The sequence below is a fragment of the Branchiostoma floridae genome, chromosome 5 (genome assembly GCF_000003815.2).
Source record: "Branchiostoma floridae strain S238N-H82 chromosome 5, Bfl_VNyyK, whole genome shotgun sequence".
NCBI classification, from domain to species: Eukaryota; Metazoa; Chordata; class Leptocardii; order Amphioxiformes; family Branchiostomatidae; genus Branchiostoma; species Branchiostoma floridae.
Window position 1 is genome coordinate 9,334,896 of NC_049983.1, and position 20,742 is coordinate 9,355,637.

The 20,742-nt window shown below is 42.1% G+C and overlaps 3 protein-coding genes across 3 annotated transcripts in view; 2 read left to right on the forward strand and 1 right to left on the reverse strand.

The window, feature by feature from the left end:
• The window catches only part of LOC118416139 (2-oxoglutarate-dependent dioxygenase htyE-like), a 15,507-nt gene extending 13,418 nt beyond the window's left edge, over positions 1-2,089 (reverse strand). Inside the window, exon 1 of the mRNA XM_035821216.1 lies at positions 1,979-2,089. The gene's annotated coding sequence lies outside the window, so the exon portion shown is untranslated. The remainder of the gene's footprint in view (positions 1-1,978) is intronic.
• Positions 1-17,397, forward strand: part of LOC118416140 (vitellogenin-3-like) — a 17,644-nt gene extending 247 nt beyond the window's left edge. Inside the window, exons 2-22 of the mRNA XM_035821217.1 lie at positions 461-490; positions 4,462-5,018; positions 5,518-5,784; positions 6,295-6,458; positions 6,925-7,102; positions 7,561-7,719; positions 8,214-8,426; positions 8,564-8,737; positions 9,202-9,561; positions 9,934-10,093; positions 10,553-10,851; positions 11,321-11,703; positions 12,094-12,403; positions 12,740-13,081; positions 13,405-13,608; positions 14,156-14,924; positions 15,452-15,621; positions 15,933-16,022; positions 16,208-16,396; positions 16,833-16,982; positions 17,389-17,397. Coding sequence (XP_035677110.1) covers positions 461-490; positions 4,462-5,018; positions 5,518-5,784; positions 6,295-6,458; positions 6,925-7,102; positions 7,561-7,719; positions 8,214-8,426; positions 8,564-8,737; positions 9,202-9,561; positions 9,934-10,093; positions 10,553-10,851; positions 11,321-11,703; positions 12,094-12,403; positions 12,740-13,081; positions 13,405-13,608; positions 14,156-14,924; positions 15,452-15,621; positions 15,933-16,022; positions 16,208-16,396; positions 16,833-16,982; positions 17,389-17,397 — 5,177 coding nt within the window. The remainder of the gene's footprint in view (positions 1-460; positions 491-4,461; positions 5,019-5,517; positions 5,785-6,294; positions 6,459-6,924; positions 7,103-7,560; positions 7,720-8,213; positions 8,427-8,563; positions 8,738-9,201; positions 9,562-9,933; positions 10,094-10,552; positions 10,852-11,320; positions 11,704-12,093; positions 12,404-12,739; positions 13,082-13,404; positions 13,609-14,155; positions 14,925-15,451; positions 15,622-15,932; positions 16,023-16,207; positions 16,397-16,832; positions 16,983-17,388) is intronic.
• A 92-nt stretch (positions 17,398-17,489) lies between these two features.
• Positions 17,490-18,609, forward strand: LOC118415259 (vitellogenin-like). The gene is made up of 2 exons (XM_035819712.1): positions 17,490-17,678; positions 18,266-18,609. Exons 1-2 carry the CDS (start codon positions 17,505-17,507, stop codon positions 18,356-18,358), a joined length of 267 nt encoding a protein of 88 aa, XP_035675605.1. The 5' UTR covers positions 17,490-17,504; the 3' UTR covers positions 18,359-18,609.
• Positions 18,610-20,742: the final 2,133 nt, after the last annotated feature.

Genomic DNA, 20,742 nt, shown 5'->3' on the forward strand with positions numbered 1-20,742 from the left:
TCTGTAAATTGCTCTAGGTAAAAATGTAATGAATATGTTACAGAATGCAGAAAAAGTCAGCCATAGAAGGTTTATATTTGTTGCAATGGATGTTGATAACCCTCAAGTAGTAATTATCAATGTATCATGAGCAATGGCTATACACTGAGAGTTCTGCATTATCGTAGTTGTTGAAACTATCAACAATCGTTTAGTACAAGTTATTGTGAAATGGGACTTTCATTTCACGATGCCCTGTACTGACAAAACCCTGCATCGTGAAATGAAAGTTAATTCATTAACCTTTTCTCATACCAGCTGCAATGTGCCGTTGAGACATGTTTTTGACCCAAAACCTGGAATCCTTCCAGCAGGGTGCACTGGTTATGTATTACCTTATCCTGAACATGTTCCAACACAGTTTGAACTTGAGCAGAGTAAGCACTAATATTGACGCTTTTACCATACACTTATGTTACAGAGGCAAGCCTGCGGATAGAAGATGTGCCTGGTAAGCATACAGTCGCATTCTAGCACGAGCGTTACCATTAATTGAACAATGTAACGTTAAGCGTAGCACTACATGTAAATAGGTGCCCATTGGGTTAAAATTTGGAAGCTAGGAGATCTTGTCAGAGCAACGTATAGATATAGTTTGCTACTCTCCAAGCAGAGGTCGATGGGGGAAAATCGTTACATTTCCCTTAACGTTATATGCCGTCATTTTCTGTCACGATTTCCCCCATCAACTTCTGCGTGGAGAGTATGAGGGTTTTTCTTTAAAATGATATCCTGACATTGAAGTTAGAGTTTCTATTGGGCGCATCATGTTACAATGTGTGACGAGATTGTACTCCATACTTGGATGTCACTGAGTATTTGGCCGTCTACCAACACTTTCAACATAATAGATCGTTTTCACAGAACATTCGAAAACCTCTTCGCCACGCGTGGGCGCCATGTTGGATGATAACATGGATATATAGAACACAGAACGGCGCTACCAAAGTTACTTGCGGCGGGTTCAAGTGTGTTGTTTTGTCTCCGTACTGTGAATGATAAAGTGATGTAGCCAAGGCTAGATATCAGGACAGAGTTGCAATAATAGGTCTTGATCCATATGCTTTCAGAGAAAAGGCATTCGACGATCTAACGCTCTTGCCGATGGTTGAATACCCGGACATCTGTTACCGCTACCCTGGGCGACTATATAACGTTATGTACACTCCTATCATATAGGCTGCGCACGGAGGACTAGACTAGCTACAGCCCTATACAGCGGCCGGAGTTTGCGTTACACAGTCTACCCCAGTATGCAGCTGCCCTCACTATCCACTTGCCTCACAAGGGGCAAGATTTGGTGCTTCTCCAACTCTGACTCCGTGTGAATGGTTTTCTACCCCGGTCAAAACTGAGCTACGGCGTGCTTCAGCCAACTACGACGTTGTTTGACAAGGCGCGACGTAATTTGGAGAACTCACGCGTAGTTCACCCAACGAGCTTCATACGACTTGTCTTTCGGCCTGAGGTACTGTCTGACTCAACTACTTCGTAAGTAACCATAGCCTGACTAAAAATGCTCTCCTAGCCCGACAGTCCCTCAATAAACCCAGCCAGTGAGAGATTTTGTAAACACATCTAGTGCAAAGTGTAACGACCCAAACTACGTACTAGTATTTTCAGCCATACTGCGACAAAGTTGGACTACAACGTCTTAACCCCACCAACTTGTACATCACCTCGACACCGTAACGTTATTGTATTCTCCCCCAATACGCTAAACTGAGAACAAGATAAACATTCGATCGTATCGCCATTATGAAAACCAGAAGAATTCCCTAAGGCTAAGATTTGGTCGTTACATAATTTCTACAATAATAGTTACGCATATGTGTGCGTGGTAACTTGCATGCTATGAAGCTTTTCAAACCCTGCTCACTGCGACAGAAGACAACCTTCATTTCTTCAACTAGAACCTACACAGTAAATATATTCCCACCTGTGAGACAAAGTTGGTGACAAAGTTAGAGATCTTCAAGCTTCCAGTGCTGACCTGCCCGTGTCACACCCTGTCTGAAGATGTTGTCTAACCGGTTAACCTGTCACTACACATGACCTGGCTTGAGGTAAAAGTTTAACCTCTGACGTGGAAAACGTATATGCTCATTGTGCAAATAACTAGAATAACGAAACGTAGATGGGTCGTATTCCATGAAATGACTCTTAAACTATTTTACTCCAAAGAAGAGTGCTATTTTCTAAAAGACCACGTCTTTACGTACAAAAAAACGACTAAATTTGTAGGAGAGTACTATTTTCTAAAAGACCACGTCTTTACGTACAAAAAAAACGACTAAATGTGTAACAATTGATCACAGATGAGCAAACTCCGCACGGGGACCCATGTTGGCGGGCCGCTAGAATAGTGATTCAATCGAGTTAAAAAGGGATAACTGTGTTGTTAGATAGAAACGGCGAGTACGCTGTATCCTGAGTTCATGGAACTCGCAGTTAGCGCATCGAACAACCAGCCCGTTTGTAAATAAGGCCATGTTGATATGATTATATGGATGACATCCGCGCTCGCACCAATTTTCGGCCGTTTCCAAAAAAAAAAGTTTTTAACCACACAATAAATTTTGCAAGGCAGCTGTAAAATGAGCACAAATATTTCATATATTAAAAAAAAAGTATCAGAAAATAGATAACTAATCATAGTCTAATGACATAGAATGCCAAAATAAATCTAAAGTCAAAGAATAAAATGTGAAAGGACAGAAAGAAAAAAAATCTACTGTTAGTACGGGGAGGTACCAGTACAGAAAATTCAGGTCCCATTCAGGTCCAGAGGATCATTTTCAGGTCCGGATCTGAACCTGGACCTGATTGTCTGTGGACACTTGAGAACTGGCAATACTCAAAACATTGGTAATTGGTCAGTTTTGCTACAAAGGAATCTGTTTGGTAGCTTATTGGACTCCCACTGGCATTTGAAAATCCCATCTCCAAGGAATAAAGGCTAACTGCCTCTGTACCTTTGACTATAGAAACTTGGTACAATTGACTATAAGCTCTACTTGACTTCCTCTTGTTGTCTTCTTGGCCCCCGGTAAAACCCCAAATGCCTGCCGACATAGTGTGCGTCCATTTTGTGATTGGCGAAACCTGTTCCTCTGATTTTGTCCAGGTCTGTTTTTTTTTCAGATTGGTCCAAGAAGAAAAAAATGTCTTGCACCCGTATGATGTACTGGTCCCTACATCTAACTGTTGGTATACCATACTATGTGTGTTAAGTCCTATGTTCAACCTTCCTGGCCACTTTGGTTTCATACTGGAGGCAACTTTTATTTTTGGCCAAACTTTTTTTTTATTCGCTCGCTCGCATCAGTTTTGGAGTTCCCAGAGGATGTCATCCATTTAATCAAATCAACATGGCCTAATAACAAAAAAAAACTTCTTTCTATGTACGGGCCCACCACGTGCAACACACAGCCGTGTCGGAGAGCAAGCAGCTTATGTCATACCTGTGACGCGAAAACGTTCGATACGGGTGTTTCGGACCGGCTGATAACTTTCCGTACGGCCCGTAAATCGAACTGTTTCGAGTGGGCCGAGTACGGCGCCATCGAAAGTTCGAATACGTGATTCGGACGTTGGAACATAACTGTTGCAACGCTTTTTTTTCGAGGGCACCAAATTTGTTCAACTTCTGGCGCATTTTGCATCAAAACATGGGTTTTCTCAGGTGGGTATGACATAAATAAAATACAACACGGTGTATTCCGCATCACCCCCGGTCTCAGCCCTCCCGCGGGTAGGATCACCCTCCGGCCTTCGGCCGTCGGGCGATCCTACCCGCGGTCGGGCTGATACCTTGGGCAATACGGAATACACCGTGTTGTATTATCACCCAACATGGCCGTTCGAACGTTCGAACGCGACTGTGACGTCACATGAAAACAATCTATATGCACGGCTCGTGAGGTTGTCATCAGATACACGCTATCTATACCTGACCTGTGACAGACCGATTTGGCCAAACAAGCGTTGCTGGGATGTGTTCCAACAGTGCACATTTGGGTATCAAGCCACAAATCAACGTCATTAGGACGTTTTATTTTTGTTTGTCGTAGTGGCAAAATGAAACGTTGTGCTTTGTTTCCATTCAATGCCACCCAATCAAGTTCATTCAATCTACTTTAGCTGAAGGCACACATATTGTTTCACTTATTCTGAGGTTGAAGCCATAGAATGTTGCATTTATACATGTAATTGAGGCCATAGAATTATACATTCGCACATTCCCACATCCACCAACCGGCAAATGTTTTGTACAGAAATGGGATACCATTGTCCTCCTAAATGACAATTCTTCCAATCATGTCTTGCTATTTTGCATCAGAAGTGAAATTCTCAACATTCACACGTTGAGATAGTGTGTAAGATGAATACTTTTACGGATCTGCAAATTTCCTTCCGTAGTCTACGACGAAAACCAGGAGTACATATACCATTATGAGGGAGAGATCAAGTCGGGGATCCCTCACTCATCGGACCGCTTCTCCGGCATGAAGATAGCATCCGACGTCCGACTGCAGTTCCGAACCCAACAAGATGTCCTGGTGCGCCTCGAGAACATCAACCTGTGGACCCTCCGTGGAGAACTGGAAACACCGGAGGAACAGAAGATCAAGAACACCGAGAAGGACTCAACATCAGATTTCTTTCCAGAGCAACTGTACAAGGGTTCATTCAAGCATGATCTCTTCGAAAGCTCTAGGGAGTCTTGGTGGAAGTCATCCAGCGAAGAAGAAGTATCTACAACAGAGAACGCTGATGTGGAGCATGAACAAGAACAAGGTTTCACCCGCTTCACCAGCGAGAAAATGTCGGAGCAGGGAATGATCGAGTTCCGCAAGCAGCTTGTAAAGGTCATCAAGTTCCGATACGAGATCGGTAAGGTGTGGGACATCGAGACTTCGGACGACGAGCCTCAATGGTCTGTGAACATCAAGAGAGGCATTTTGAACCTTTTGCAGGTAAGTCTTATCCTTATTGTCCGAGCTTCTACACCGCAGTCCATTTCGAACTTCCACCTGAACACGCACACAAACAAAACATCTCTTTATACTGCCTGCATGCGAACTTTTCCTCCGAAAATATTGATAAGTAGAGTTACCAAGGAATATTTGAACCGGTGCAAGGACTAAGTGTTCGCCGCACATTCGGTAGGTCATAAGTTCGATTGCCAGCCAAGACTTTAATAATGGTGCATGATGCTTTCCCTGCTTAGCACTTAGCATCTGGGAAGAGTATAGTAATTGAACACACAGACCACTGTGTGTGGTCTGGTCCCCTTGCTGTAGTATTGCACAAAGCTGTGTGACCCAGGACTACAGAAATAGAGATAGGCGCTACCCAATGTGCCATTTGGTACGGAATGAATTAAACTTTCAACTTATTTAGAGGTAAAAAGAAGAATGAAGTGTTTATAAAGAGACAGTCACGCAGCTCTAAATTGACGGCCATGTGTTACAGCTGAAAATGAACCCCATGAAGTCCGAGCTCCTTGACAGAGACGATAGCGATGAGGCACCAAACAGGTCTTTCGACAAATCTACTGGAAGGGTTTTCCGCACCATGGAGAAGGGTGTGAGCGGTGAGTGCGAGACCCTCTACAACATCCGGAACAGTTTGGCAGGGAAGAACGTTCGTGAGGTCACCAAAATCAAGGACTTCAAGAACTGCGTGGAGAGACCTGAGCATGCGCACTCTCTGCACTCTGCGTTCATTCCCAATCACCAGGTTTGTTTCAGATTATATTAGAGATCTCTGTTAGCACCAACTTCGTGATATGATACTGCAGCATACCTTATGTTATCCACAATACAAACGTCTTTGTCTCTCATATTGTCTGGTTACCAACTAACGTAAATGTATTGTTCGTTTGCGTTGCGATTCCTACACTTACTTTAACAATACTTTGCGTTCCAAAACCAACTGGGTTGTGCAAAAATAATATTTGGCGATATCTATTTAAAAAAAAAAACAACTGTAATTCCTGGCGGCCGGAGAGGTATGTGGAAGATTAAGTTCACATAATATCCTATCTAACGTGATTATCAGTGATATACCTGTAGCTCAACTGATAACAGCCTAACAGTTGAGCTCCTGGTTCCTATATTGGTTGGTACCTGGGAGACCACGGTTCAATCCTGGGTAGGGCATCTCGGTTGGGACTGCACCCGTCTTTAGGAAGGGACGAAAGGTCGGGGTACAATGTTGAAAGATTCTTGTAACTTTTTTCCAACGTAGGAGGACCCTAAGAAGATACTCCAGTCTACAGTCGCCATGCGTGTCGGAGTAGTCGTAGACGACCTGCGTCCGGACAGGTTTACTATTCATGCTGTGGAGTCCCGTGGACAACACGTGTTCCAACCGCACTCCAACCAGGGGAGCAATGTGGTCACGTATTCCAAGTATGTAACGTTATATCAATACCTTACGAAACAAAGCATAGTATAGTGACACATGGCGTTGTATTAGTGTAACGGTTAGAGTGAAAGACTCAGAGCCTAGAGGTCTTGGATTTGAATCCCCTGAAATGCAACCGATGTTGCGTCATTGGGATAGGCACTTCGTTCCTCACTCGACCTTAAAGTGTAAAAATGGAAACTTGAATTCGGTTGGGGAGGTAAAAGGCGGTGGAAGGAGAGGGATGGGCTCCACCTTCCAATACTGTGTCCTAGACACAGTTGATAACAACCCACTGCCCCTGCGGCCTCAAAAGGCTAGGGGACTATCTTTACCTTTACCTTTTTTGATGACTATCCTATTGCTCCAACACATCAAATTGATTCACGAGGTGCATTCATGTCATTAAACTTTACCTACATCTAATGTTAGTAACTAAGTTGGTAAATTCTCTGCTATGTTTTACCACAGTCAGAACCTAAAGATGGTCGACTTCAAGGAGTTGACTACGCTGATGCCGGGACCAACCCATCCACAGAATAAAGGAGATCTGAAGTACGTCTTCGAGCAAAATGAGCACCTTAACGAGGACCAGGACCGTCTTAGCGGTCCGGAGAAAGCCGAGGTGACAAGTGCAAGGAAAGAGATGGTGAGATAAGACACGTAGTGTGCATGTATAATATATTTGCTTTATTAGTATTTCTACTACTACATGTACTTAGGTACAAAATAAACATTATGAGATCATTCTGTTTCATATCTTATGTTTTCATTTATCTTATTTTACCTTTTATCTTATTTTACCTTGACGTACGTCTATCACTGATTTTGAGTTCACTCTATGTTTGCTTTTTGTTAATTCAAAGTCATAATTTGTTGTATATTTCTGTTGTCATGTCTTGTATTATTTTAATTTGGACTCCAGAAAAAGTAGTGATGTATCACAAATGGAGATGGAAATAAAGTAAACCAAACACATCTATATGATTTATGATCACTTATTCGTAAAACTAAGACAATCGATTTCAGTTATTATCTTCCATAAACCTCATGTCTCATTTAGTGTGTATTTCACGGTACGACCATAACGTTAACATTATTTTGCAGATTAAGCGTATTTCTCGCGACCTGTCTGTTGAGATGGGCGGTGCCATCACACCGGAGTCGCCGCGGAAGTTCATGGAACTGGTGCGGGAACTCAGGACTCTCAACGAACATCAACTCCTGGAGATTCTTGAAGACTACAAATTGGAAGTGCCAAACAAGGTTTGTAACTGTAGTGGTTCCTATATTACTATACCATCAAAGGAAGGACTGTTTACCTCTTATATTCCGTGTATTTGCCAACCATCATTTTGTTGCGACCTGTAGGCATATATGTACAATAAAGGTATTCATTGATTCTATTCTTCCCATTGACTAGGCTGCAATTCCTGATCAACCATTCGGTTACCAAAAGTGTGTCCCTTGCTTTTATGAATGGCATATGATGCACGACATTAAAGCAAGGTTCAAGACACAACAAAACACAAGAAAATATAGCAAAATTGTTCTTTGTCTATGAACTTTATTGAACATCTGTGATTTCTTTGTCGCTCGGTGGCCGTAGCATCTAGTGGAAAAGGGGTGTAAGGCATGGAGACATCTAACGTCAAGAATAGACAAAGGCAATAGATCGCTTAATGACATTGAAATAATTGAAGCATTGTTAAGAACCATATAGCCATGCTATCGCCACCTTACATTTTTTATCCCGCCAGAACTCTGAGCACACAACAGAAGAGGAGACTGCGAAGAAACAAACACGTATGATTATCATTGACGCCCTGTCCTTGGTGGGGACGAAGGAAAGCCTCAAAGCTGTGCAGAAGCTCGTAGACGCCGAAAAAGTGTCAGACGACGAATGCGAGCAGCTGTTGTCTGGAATCGCCCTATCTATCGAGCCGTGCCCAACTTCTACCGACACAATGCTGGTAAGCTTTGACGAAAATACTATCAAATATGTCTGACAACTGCGTTCTTTTACACTAGCCTTGAACCTTCACCTTGCAACATACACTTATCCATGCTTTGATTACACATGTCATCATAAGATTACACTTTTCCCTAGGATATTGCCAAATCCAAACGCTCGAGGAACAGTCCAAAGATACAGAAGTCAGCCTGGCTTGCCTTCGGTACCATGGTCAACGGCTTGGTGCGGGAACGAAAGGAAGGTCAACTGGAAAAGAAGCTACCAAACGACGAAGAGCAGACCACAAGACTCCTGCAGAAATACTCTCAGGTGCGTCTTCCTTTCACGTACTTGTTGTTTTGTTTATTTGTTTGTTTGTTTCTATTGTATACCCGGTAAACGGCCCCATATCGCAAGACATCGGGTTTGTATGTAGAATACAAGTTACATATCCGGAATAAATGCTACATATACTCACATTCATGACCCCACAACTTGGCGCGTGTGGTGGGATCTTTAACGCGCAACTCTCCTCCAACACGGGGGACTTCCGTTTAACATGCTATCCGACAGACATCTCTAGCCGTCTAGCCGATGCTTATAAGTACTCATTGACAGCTGAGTCGTGTGAGGAAATTGCAGTAAATAGCCTTTCCCAAAGGCACAACATAGGGCCCTGTCAGGGAGCCGATCTCTGTCAATCCAAGTTATGAGTTAACAACTCTAACCACAAAGCCACTGTAATTGTACCCTACATACGTGGTAGTATTCACACGTCGTATCATACATTTCAGAACCTGCTGATGTGCATTGAACGGGAGAAGTCAGACGATGAGAAGCTGGCCTGCCTGAAGGCTATCGGTAACGCGGGCCTTGAGAGCACGGTGGACCGGCTAGAAGAGCTTATCTCGGGCAAGGAATCAGACACCACTCCCTTAGAGCTCCGAGTCCTGGCCATCTACGCCCTGCGCCATGTGGCGAAGAAACTGCCGAATAAGATCCACAACGTCCTCTATCTTGTTTACAGCGACCCCGAGAGAGACCCAGAGGAAAGGATTGCCGCTGTGTCTTTGCTGATAGACCCTGACATGAAACCCACGTCCTCTTTCCTTCAGTTGGTCGCTCAGAGCACACAAAGAGAAACATCCAACCAGGTACAGAACATTCTAAATCAGTAACAATAGGAATTGGACTTGCCCAAATTAAGGGTAAGATACTTTGCCGTACATAATGTTACGATATTCATGAAATATCTATATTCATGAAAGTGGATATTTCCAAAAATCTTGAATCTATTAAGCGGTGGTGTTCCCAAACTCTCCAAGCAGAGGTTGGTGATAAAGATTGTTACATCTTTGTCATGTCCCCCGTTATCAGTCCGTAGTCTTTGGAGTAGTGCTCTCCTGCCTTCTAACGGATCACCGAGTCGTAAAATGTTGGTGCTAGAAATTATGATGTTGATCCTTCCTTTAAGTACTTGTTTTCTTTTGTTCGGTGTATAAGATGTTGATTATTGTCTGTTTTAGGTTGGCCAGTTTGTCTACCAATACTTGAAGAAGATATCTGAGAGCCAGCTGCCTAAAGACAAGGGCATAAAGCCGGTGTACATGCTGGCTCTCCGTCTGGCCAAGCCTTTCAACAAAGGACTCCAGTACTCTCAGAGCAAGCAGTTGCAGATATTTGACGGTAAATATACACAGGCCCTTTCTGTACATGTAGGTATTTTCAAAAGTCCATGATTGATTATCGTCTTCCGACACGGTGTTTAAGGTCCGTAACTATCAATGGTATTTTTTGAAGAGTTAACCGTTAAGGGCATGTAAAAATTGTAGTTTGTATAACACCCCTAAATTCCACAGCCGTTCTTAGATATCCATCCTAATCTCTCCACGTTTACAAGCAAAAGGAAAGCTACTTTCCTCCTTTCATCACAGAACCGACATATAACAGAAAAAGTGGGATCCTTCGTCTTCCAATATCTCAGAAAAAGAAGTCAAACTCAATAATTTAGAACTCGGATGACGCTTTTAGACCGTTGTAGACAGATGCTGTATTTGTCCGACCTTTTCATGTTACCTGCAATTCGCCATGGTACAAGAATTTGCAATAAACGTATCTTCGATTATTCCACATGTCTTCTAACAGATGGAATGAAGACAGGTGCATCGCTGGACCTGGACATCATTGGCAACAAGACGTCTATCTGGCCAAGATTTGCCAGAGCGAATGTAGAACTTCACGCGATGGGCTACCACATGGACCTCCTAGAGGCCGGCGTCCGCTTGGAAGGCCTGCAGCCAATCATGGAGTCACTGTACGGCAAGAAATCTGACGAAAAGAAAAACGTCTTCGATTATCTGAAGAGGAAGAGCAAGGAACGCAGTCGGGAGGACAACGCCTGGGACAGTCAGCATCTGAAACTGATGAACAAGATGAACCAGAAGGTATTAGTGATAATATAGTAACTGAATTGTAACCAAAGTATATTCCTATATTTACGCTCGATATTTCTTTTCGGACATTGTGGTGGCGTGCCACTTTGTTTATCAAAGTTTGACCTCTAAAGCAGACAATCCTCCAACAAAATGGACATTCAGTATTAACATACATTTTTGTGATTTGTAATGTCAGACACATACTATAACATAACACAACATAATAACAATTGAATATACACACACGTCACTTGCGAACAAAGAAAAATTACAATCTATGTACCCAGACAGCTCCAGAGGTTTTGAAATTAGGTATTGCGGTGAAATGAATGTGACTTGAAAACAGACTATATACTGGTATTACTATTAGTGTCGTACGTGAAAAGGACAGCATACAAAAGATCAATACTTTTTACGCTGTTTTGCATCAGAAGTATCTGATGGAATGGAAATATGAACAATTCTTTGACCGTCTTAGCTCCCTATCGAGACCCGCCGACCGGAGGACCCACGAGGACACAGCTACATCAAGTTTTACGGCAATGAGATTCGCTACGACCAGCTAAAGAAGGAGGACATCCAATACATGATGGAGCAAGGGAGCCTGCCAGTGTCAACCGTAGCCGAACAACTGATGAGGAAGGGTGTGAACCTTCAGCTGAGGAAAGCTACAAAGGTGGTGGAGGCTTCCCGACAGATCCCGACTGAGCTGGGCGTTCCGCTGTCGCTTGATGTTAACTCCGCCTTCCTGATGAAGTCTGACGTCAGCGGCAAGATGGAGGTCCGTCCAAGACTCTTCCGACAGGACCGCTCTGAGCAGGACGTCCAGACGGTGAAACTGGACATCGACACTAACCAATCGTGAGTGGAAATAATAAAATCTCTGCCTAGTCTAGGACCAAACCCAGCAGCAGCCAGTTAAGGCAAATATTCTGCTATTTTACATGTAGAGATCTCCATTGAAGTCTGTGAATTCAAAGATATTCCCTTACAATTAAGCTTCGATTCATGTCACTTAAAATGAGCTGACTTCAAATGTAGTATTTAGAAAAAGAACACCGTCCTAACATATTCCTAGCATCAGGTTTTCTACCTGTAGATTCCACCATATTGCAATATCTACTCCGACATATATTATATCATGTTATTAAATCATATCATACCATGCCATACGTCTCAGCCAAGAATGAAGACATTCGCCACGTTCTTATGAAGCTTTTATAAACTTACAGGTGATCACTGTCTTTTCAGGGCTGTCCTGCAAGTTGTCGTGAAGATGAGTGTGGATTGCCGTGTTGCCCAGTCCGGCGTTGCTCTCAATGCCATCGCGAACGCCACCTTCCCCGTGTCCGGAAAGCTGTCCTTGGACTTGGAGAACAGGAAGTACAGGCTGAACATCAAGGCCCCGGATCATGAGAAGGAACTCTTCACTCTTAAATCCATCCCGTCCGTTTATACAGAACAGAAGATGATCAATCCTACCGGGGACGGGAAAAGCGCTAAGCCAGTCATCCGTACCATGAACATCCTTGGCAAGAAGATTCAGAAATGGCCAACCCACGTACGTAAAAGCAGTGTTAGATTGGAAGATAAGTTCGCAAAGTAGATAGAAATATTCGCTACAAAGAATCCTGTTCACTTGACCTAAAGTTTCAGCACGTCAGTCATCGTCACTTACGGACCATGTTTTATACTAATAGAGCAAAACTATCTGAATACGCAAACCAATGGACGTCACATTTGTCGAAGAGATAATAGAATGATTTGGTAGAAAAGAAACAAGTTTCAGAGAATCAGAGACACTCTTAATCCATTCAAACATATTAGATAGTATTAATAATAGACAAGATGTGAAGCTAACTTAACTCTATTCGTTTTTTTTCCTTCTATCTAACAGGTGCACAATACCTTCGGACGAGAGGAACTGGGTTTCCAGTTTGCTCTAGATAGCAAAATGATTTCTCGACTGAACAAGAAGATGTCCCCCATCCAACCTCTGACTGGCCCGATGGAGTTCAAATTGACCGTGAAACCTGGCCTGTATCCGCCTACAGAGGCTGACATTGAGTTCCGTCAACCGACAGAAGAGTCCATCAGCCACCTCAGCCCCTTAGAACGCCTGGTGTACACCCAGCAGAGAGAACAAACCAACGACTTTCGGCTAGAGATTGACATTCTGGCCAAACATCAACAACATCCACGTACCATGAACATCAAGATTCACTCATACGACACTCAAGTAAGCACAACATAAAGTCATATCTATAAAAGCATATTGAAAGAACATATTGAAATGATACATACTAGTGCACACATGAATTCGAATCTTATCAACTTGAATACATTGGAATTTTATCAACTCTTATCAGGTTACGGGTTTGTTATTAGCGATACATTTTGCATATATTCATTCGATTTTAAACTGTTTGTCCAGTGCAATTTAGATGCAACTTCAACAGCCAATGGCGGATGATTTCTCAAAATGTCAGCTTAAGTGTCTGTGCTTGCTTCGTTGCATTTTGACATCAAACACAAAATTTATTTTTCATTGTTATCTTGCAGATGACTGAAGATGACCTTACCGTTGACTCCAAGGAAGTTCGAGTCTCCCCACGTTTTCCTCAGCGAAGCTCGGAGGAGGAGATGGAACCAGAGGTTTCCTCAGAGACGTCTAAGAACATGAAGATGCTGACCAACAAACTCTTTTGCAAAACCGTAGCAGTTCAACTGGAGCGTTCGCCGATCCCAACAAAAGAGTCAGACGATGTACGTGCTTACATTCCCTTTCCATTAGAGTCTGTCACGGTGCTACGAGCATTTGACAGATTGCTAAACGAATTTCATCAATGAAGAACGTTTAGTATGTTTCTTTGTCTTTATAGTCATACTGAATCATCTTCCAATTATAAAACAAAGGGTCACGGAAATCCAATTTTGGTCGCTGTATGGTTGCTCATCGATCACAGTCTAGTGGAATGTGGGTCTTACAATATGGCTGCCACCTGTTGTTACATCGCGCGAAGGGAGCGTAGCATTGCTGTTTGCAATTGGTTTGTTTGACTGCGATCTCCAAATACCAACGATGTAGTTTTGTCGTAAATCATCATTGTGTCTGGTACTTCTGTCTGAGGAACTGGAAGCTAGGGTCTCAAGTTGGTATAAGGAAAGGGGTGTCATTTCTATTGCCTTGTTCACTGTGTACTGGGTGTGCACTGTGCATTGCCTTTGACTACGAGTAACCAATTGACTGTTTTGAAGGTTGTCATAATATTCTGTAGAAGACAACAAAATCATTGTACATATTTGTTTTCAGTTCAAAGGTTGCCTGAACTTGGAGTTCGAGTATCCCATGATGCCAGAGTGGCACCTCATCCAGGACAGGAAGATGAAAGCGATGATTGATGCTAAGTGGGGACGAGACTGCTCTGGGAACGACAAGATGTTGAAATTCAACGCCAAATGGCAAAAATCCGAAGAGCAACGTCGTCAGGAACGCTGGCAAGAGCGACAGCACATTTCAGGTGTCGACAGCAGTGAACAACACAGCAACGAAGAACTGACAACTCGCGAAGACCAGAACACGTTTGAAAAATGGAACCATTTCAAGGAGTGCCTAAAAGATCGTCACGATGGTCTGATGTATTCTCCTGCCTGCCGGGTGGCTGTTGAAGACCGAAGCCTCCTTCGGCAGCTCGATATCGACATTATGCACCTTAACCTTCCTAGCTGGATGGAAGAACTATCCACCTCCCTCAAGAGACACATCTATTTCATTTTCTTTGACCGGTTGAGAATTAACGACATCGACGTTCGCAACGAAGAGAACAAGGTACGCGTCCAGGTGGTCACCAACGAGAACCAGGACGTCATGAACGTGACCATCAACACTCCTAGCGAGGACGCACAGATTAGCCACATCCCCATCGAGCAGCCCAAGATCAAGGTCGATTTCTCCAAGATTCTGAAGCTGGACGTGCCGTTGAAGTTGGACTTGCCCCTAGGTTTCCCTCTGCGCTTTCCCTCGACGAAGAAGAGCTTGAAGCAGCAGTACATGGAAGTGATCTTTGGCAACGACCAACCAGGTACGAGTACGAGTAGCTGAAACGTGATAGTCTGGTACATTGTACATGGTTCTTATGACTAACGATAAAACACTACTTTAAGTACCAATCTACGACCTACAGGAAGACACTACATGATGTTTCTGAGATGTATTTGCAATACATTCTTTCCTCCATGTACATCATCTTTGTTTCAAGGCGATATGTACGTATAAAACAATACATTATATGCGACACGTCATGTGGCGAAATGGTACCACACCTACCAAAGAAGTATGGGTCCTTACCAATGTGAGTGAATGAAATCAATCTGTCTGGACACGCAGTTTGTACTCTTCATTACAAACCTGGTGTGTTGTTTCATGAGGCGGTTTACCGGGTATGCAACCCAGACAAAGAAAGGAACGAACGGACGTGATCGACTTGCGATGTGAAGACGAATGTGACTGTTTGGCTTATAGTAAATTTAAGACAAATGCGTACATTGGAGAGACAAATGTGTTCATATTCAACACACATTTATGCGTTCTCATTTTCTCACCATACAGCTTACTGTAAGATCAGACCTAACGACAGAATCCAGACGTTTGACGGCATCCAGTACAAATACAAGGTCGGTCTGTGTGATCACGTGTTGGCAAAGGACAGCTCACCTGAGGAAAGCTTCCTAGTACTGGTCAGGAAAGAAGACGTGGAGAAGGAGGAAAAGATGGTCCAGGTAAGATTTCACTTTTCGGACAATCATTCCTTCTGTTCATCGTAAAGAAAATTTTCATGTCTGTGTTCTCTACAACACCCTCATATTAAAAAAAACAACAACAGTGAATTTAAAGAAATCTACTTCTACAGCATCAATAATCGCCAAGACATACTTCAGGTATCCCTGTGTTTAAGACATTCTTGATTCTCGACAAGACTGTTTTCATGCAGCAGTCGTAGTGCACCTGGTGGAACCATGAAAGTTGAGGTCACACCATCTACCTTACACAAGGAAAAATCTTATGATACAAATGACTTTGTTAATGACAGGTGTACTTGGAGGGAAGAAAGATAGAACTGACAACAGTGCCGAAATCCCAGTCTCAGGAATGGACAAGCAAAGAGCAAGAAACAAAACAGGTAAGTGGAGTGATAAAAAAGGCTTCAGTATCTATTGCTTCGTAAGGCCATCCTTTCAGTCAAATGGTGACTTGCTTTTCATACTCAAGGAATCATAAATGAAACACAATGTGTCGTTATCGTGACATCACACACAAATCCACCATCCCACATCAAATATCAAAGATGCTCTCTTATCCTAACAGGTCCACGTTTTCATTGATGGGAGGCAGGTAGAAGTTAGCCCTCTCAAGGTCCGTCAGATCCTCAAAGACGAACACGATACAAACAGCCGGGTTCTGTTCACCCTCTCTCGGTTTGGTAACAAGGTGGCCCTGATCTCCGAACAGCATGGACTAGTCGTGGAAACTGACGGCCACTATGTCCAAGTTAAGGTAAGTATACTCCATTATTAACAATAACATATTGTTCAAAATTTCCCGCACGTACATTTGAATTTTAGCATGAAAATATGCTGTCTAGTTCGTCTTTTCATGCTGAAAGCAAACGTACGTCTGACTTACTCAGTAATACGCCCATGTTGACGTTGGCACTGACGTTGAACGTTGAGTTTGCTTCAAAGTACAACCTGTCCAGGTAAGCAGGTGTAGTCTTATGAATCTAACAGAACAACAACCCACAGTTGAACCACGGTTACCAGGATGTCATTTGAAAGATTAATTTTCATCTTAAAAGTTCTTCATTTGCAGGTACATTGAGGACTAATTTTTTGTACCAGATTCTATCACTGGTTACATAAAGTTATCCTATAGTCTCCAAAGTATTCTCAAACAGCTGAAGGATACGAACATAATATTGCATTTTTTGCAGGTTCCTACCAACTACCGCGGTAAGCTATCTGGCCTGTGTGGTAACTTTGACGGAGAGCAATACTCTGAGTACGAGGGGCCCAGCCAGGAGGTCTACCGGTCTCCGTTTGACTTCGGTATCTCCTATAGGATCCCTGGAGAAGAATGTCAAGTAAATGGTACGCATTTTCAACGTTTGATATGTGCCCATATCTGAGGCTATAGCTAGGAGGAAATTTCTGGAGATAGTAATTTACCTCTAAATGATAAAATTTAGATGTCTTGATAATTCTATGATGATACTTCGGTCTCTCTTATCGAATAAGTAAATTGTATGACTTTTTTTCAAGTAATGTTAGACCATGTTAGGATGCCAATTTTGGCGGAGGTGGCACATGTATACCTCTACATTATTACATATTTTGACGGTTCTACAGTAATTCCAAACCCTGACATTTCAGTTGTCCTTGTAGGACTAAAACAATAAATATATGAAGTAAGATTGTTGTTGTACTATGATTATTTGAATGTTTCACGATATCAGCCTGTTACCTAGTGTCCACATTGTATTGTTACAGCTTGAATAAAGTCAAGGTCAAAATTTCACTGTATAGTTCTCTTTAGAAACTATCTGAAAAAGAATTTCACGACTCAAATCTTATTCCAATTTGCAGACAAGAAGGGGCTCTCTGTGATGCGCAATGCCAGGATCACCCGTCTGAACCAGTTCAACAAGAAGGAGACGTGCTTCTCCAAGGTGCCCATCCCCCAGTGTCCAGAGGGTTACACCAAGACAGAGTCCGAGCCCCGCGAGCTGGAGTTCCACTGTGTTCCCACCGAGCTAGAGAGTACCAAGAGGCTCATTAAGGTGTGTAGGTTGTTCACTGGGTTATATTCCTTCTTACACAAGGAAAGAATCACATATACACACGGGTACTGAATAGAAACAGCGTGTATTCAGTTTGAGTCCCCACTTCCAGACTAACCTTGCCTTTAAACGTCTAAGGACTCGCCCTGCGCATGTATGCTGAACAGTCTACTCTATCGTGGATTACATGGGAACATTTCAGTATTCGGTGGAGCTGGATTCTTTACCATAAACCATTCCATTTGGGAATTCAAAACAGTAGAGGTATGTTATAAAAACCAAGATATGGGCGAATGTGAACCTACGTCATACTTTTTGATTGATGTCATAGTTTGATATTGGTCTTAACCGCCACATTGGGCTGACAGTAAAAAGTATAGGCCATCAGAAAAATGGTGAACGTTTAAATCAGCACCATCAAACCCAGTATGTTGATCGATATCAGTCACTGACGTTCTACACTTACATGTTTTAATTTTACTATTTCAAATTCATAGGTTTTCCATTTGGACTCATACATAGATAAATGATTTTGTTACTATGCACTGAGTCAAAAATCAACCACCACTTTTCCCCTTTCAACCCAGCTTCACAAGACCAAGCCCCTGGAAAAGATGGCATCCAAACGTACCGACCGCATCGAAGAAATTGAAGCCGAGCTGGAATGCCAACAGTTGTAATAGAACTGACGGAACTCTCTAAGGATTTTTTACACTGCTTACAAGATAGAACTGTCCAAGAGACAGATTTTTTTTAAACCAAGAGACAGATGAATTTAACAAGAACGTGATTTTCTTTGGTATTTTGATCATGTTATCGTAGAATGACTATAAAGATGACTACGAACATGGCTTTATGTGTACAGCGTTCTAACTAAGACTGTAATGTTATATCAGGTATTGCAGCAATAAACTATGGCTCTCAGACGAAATCTCATAGTTTTGTTTCATGCGTGGATGTACGCATACTAGCCTTAGTTCTCAACACTGCACACACAAAGGAAAACATACATGTCACTGGTGCTGAACACACACATTTCCATTCCATTTACATGCAGATCAAAACTCTGGTAATGTCTCAGATAATCTACTGTGCTACACCACTTGTAGTTCCAGAATACGTGTTGTTAAGTTGAAGGGTTTGCTTTACAATTTTTACAAAAAAAAAAAAAATGAAATTCTTTAAGACAAACTTAGGTGCGAATTTCACAAAGGGTTAATATAATGAATGAATATGTACAAGTACATGACATAATATCATGACATCGGCGATCATTTTTAAAATGTTCCTTTTAGGACAGAATTCTAAAAGTATATTTTAACAAACATTCACAATAGACCATAAAACTGTACATACGTTATGAGTACCCACCCTGTCGGTCAACAAAGATGTGACAAAAAAACAAACTTTAGCCCATCTAGCATCACACCTTAACGTAAGACATACATGTTAATGATCGTGATCTCACCATATGTGGCCAAACAGGTTTTCTCTGCCATTAGTGAGCATTGTGAACAAAGGTGTGGTGCGTGTCATAGGTCTTACGTGTTTGCCTGGAGGTTTTTAGATCATATCATGACTGGTTATGAATTCACGGTCTCTCTGATCATCGCCAGTCACAGGTATGGTCGTTTTTCTCCTTATTACATTGATTATGTAGTCGTTAGGTGCATAATTCTTGGTCCTACATTTGTTAGTTACGACATGGCTTTAGACTAATTGTCACTTCTGTCTCTGTGCAACAGACGGCACGTCCTTTGTACAAAGTTTGGTAACGCAAGTTCACATTTATTCGCTGGGTAACCTATCTCAGTTGTCTGAAAAAGGCAGGATATTTAGGAATATCAAGTCGACGGACGGTGGTTTCAAGTTGCAATATCCAACCGAATATTGGTTACCGGCGGATAAAGGTAACCCAGCATTAATTCTTTGCGGAGCTCTTCGTCCTTCTCAAAATGGCTGCCGCCAAACCGTGTGAGCCAACATGGCAGAAACCTTAGATCCAAACACCAGATAACACAATACCGATGTAGAACTGATACGTATACGAAGACCACACTACCTTGCCTTTTCAACAACTCGAAGTGCTAGAGACGTCAATAAGATTCTGGATGTAGACACAGGTATTTTAAAAGTAAACACTGTAAGTTTTGTAATGTTTTGAGTTATGTATTTTCATTGCTGTTCATTCTAATTGTAAAGCATAATGCAATCCAGTCGAAGTGTGTGTAAATGAGTGTAAACCATCCATAAAAACCATCCATGGCTATACTGTATACATTCTGTCACTCAACAATAGTCAAATAACTGAAGGTACACAAACAAAAAAACATATAACGTTACGTCTGGCGAAAGCGAAAACGTATCTCCTTAATATTTCCTTCCCATTTTCTATGCAGTTATAATACTTCAGTATGCAGCTCACCAAATTAACTGCAGTCCTATGTCTCGTCTGCTTTTCGGGCGTAGCATGGTACCAATTCCAGCTCACTGAGGTTTGCGCATTATTTTTAAATCCTGGTCTTCGATTGTACAATAATCGCTCTCGTTTGCACTGTACATTCCAAAGACTTCGACATAATCAAGAAACGTTGAATGTGCTGTGGAATAATAGGATGTAATTTCGTAGACAACATTGAGAAGACACAAAAGACACAAAAACATGTATTTGATCTGTCGTTAAAAACAAAGTAAAGAAAGAGAGTTTCAGAATTTTACGTTTTATGTCACTGTTTTTTTGTTAAAAGGTACTCGATCAAGAATGGTCATTACACTATTAAGTTTTGATTTGCAATATATTTTAATGTATCAATAATGAATGAAAAATCTTCATATCTCTACTTTTACTCGTTTTCATACATCTACCACATATATATGTTTATCCTGTCTTTATTCTAGCTGAAAGGTTGGGTCACTCCAAGGCCAGGACCTAAGCATGGGGTATTCCAAAGGACTATGGCGATTTCACAGAATATAACTGTAAAAAGTGACATACAGGTATTGTGTTTTTTCTTCTGACTCAAATGTTATACAACTTTGACTTTAACCCAATTAAAATCGTGCT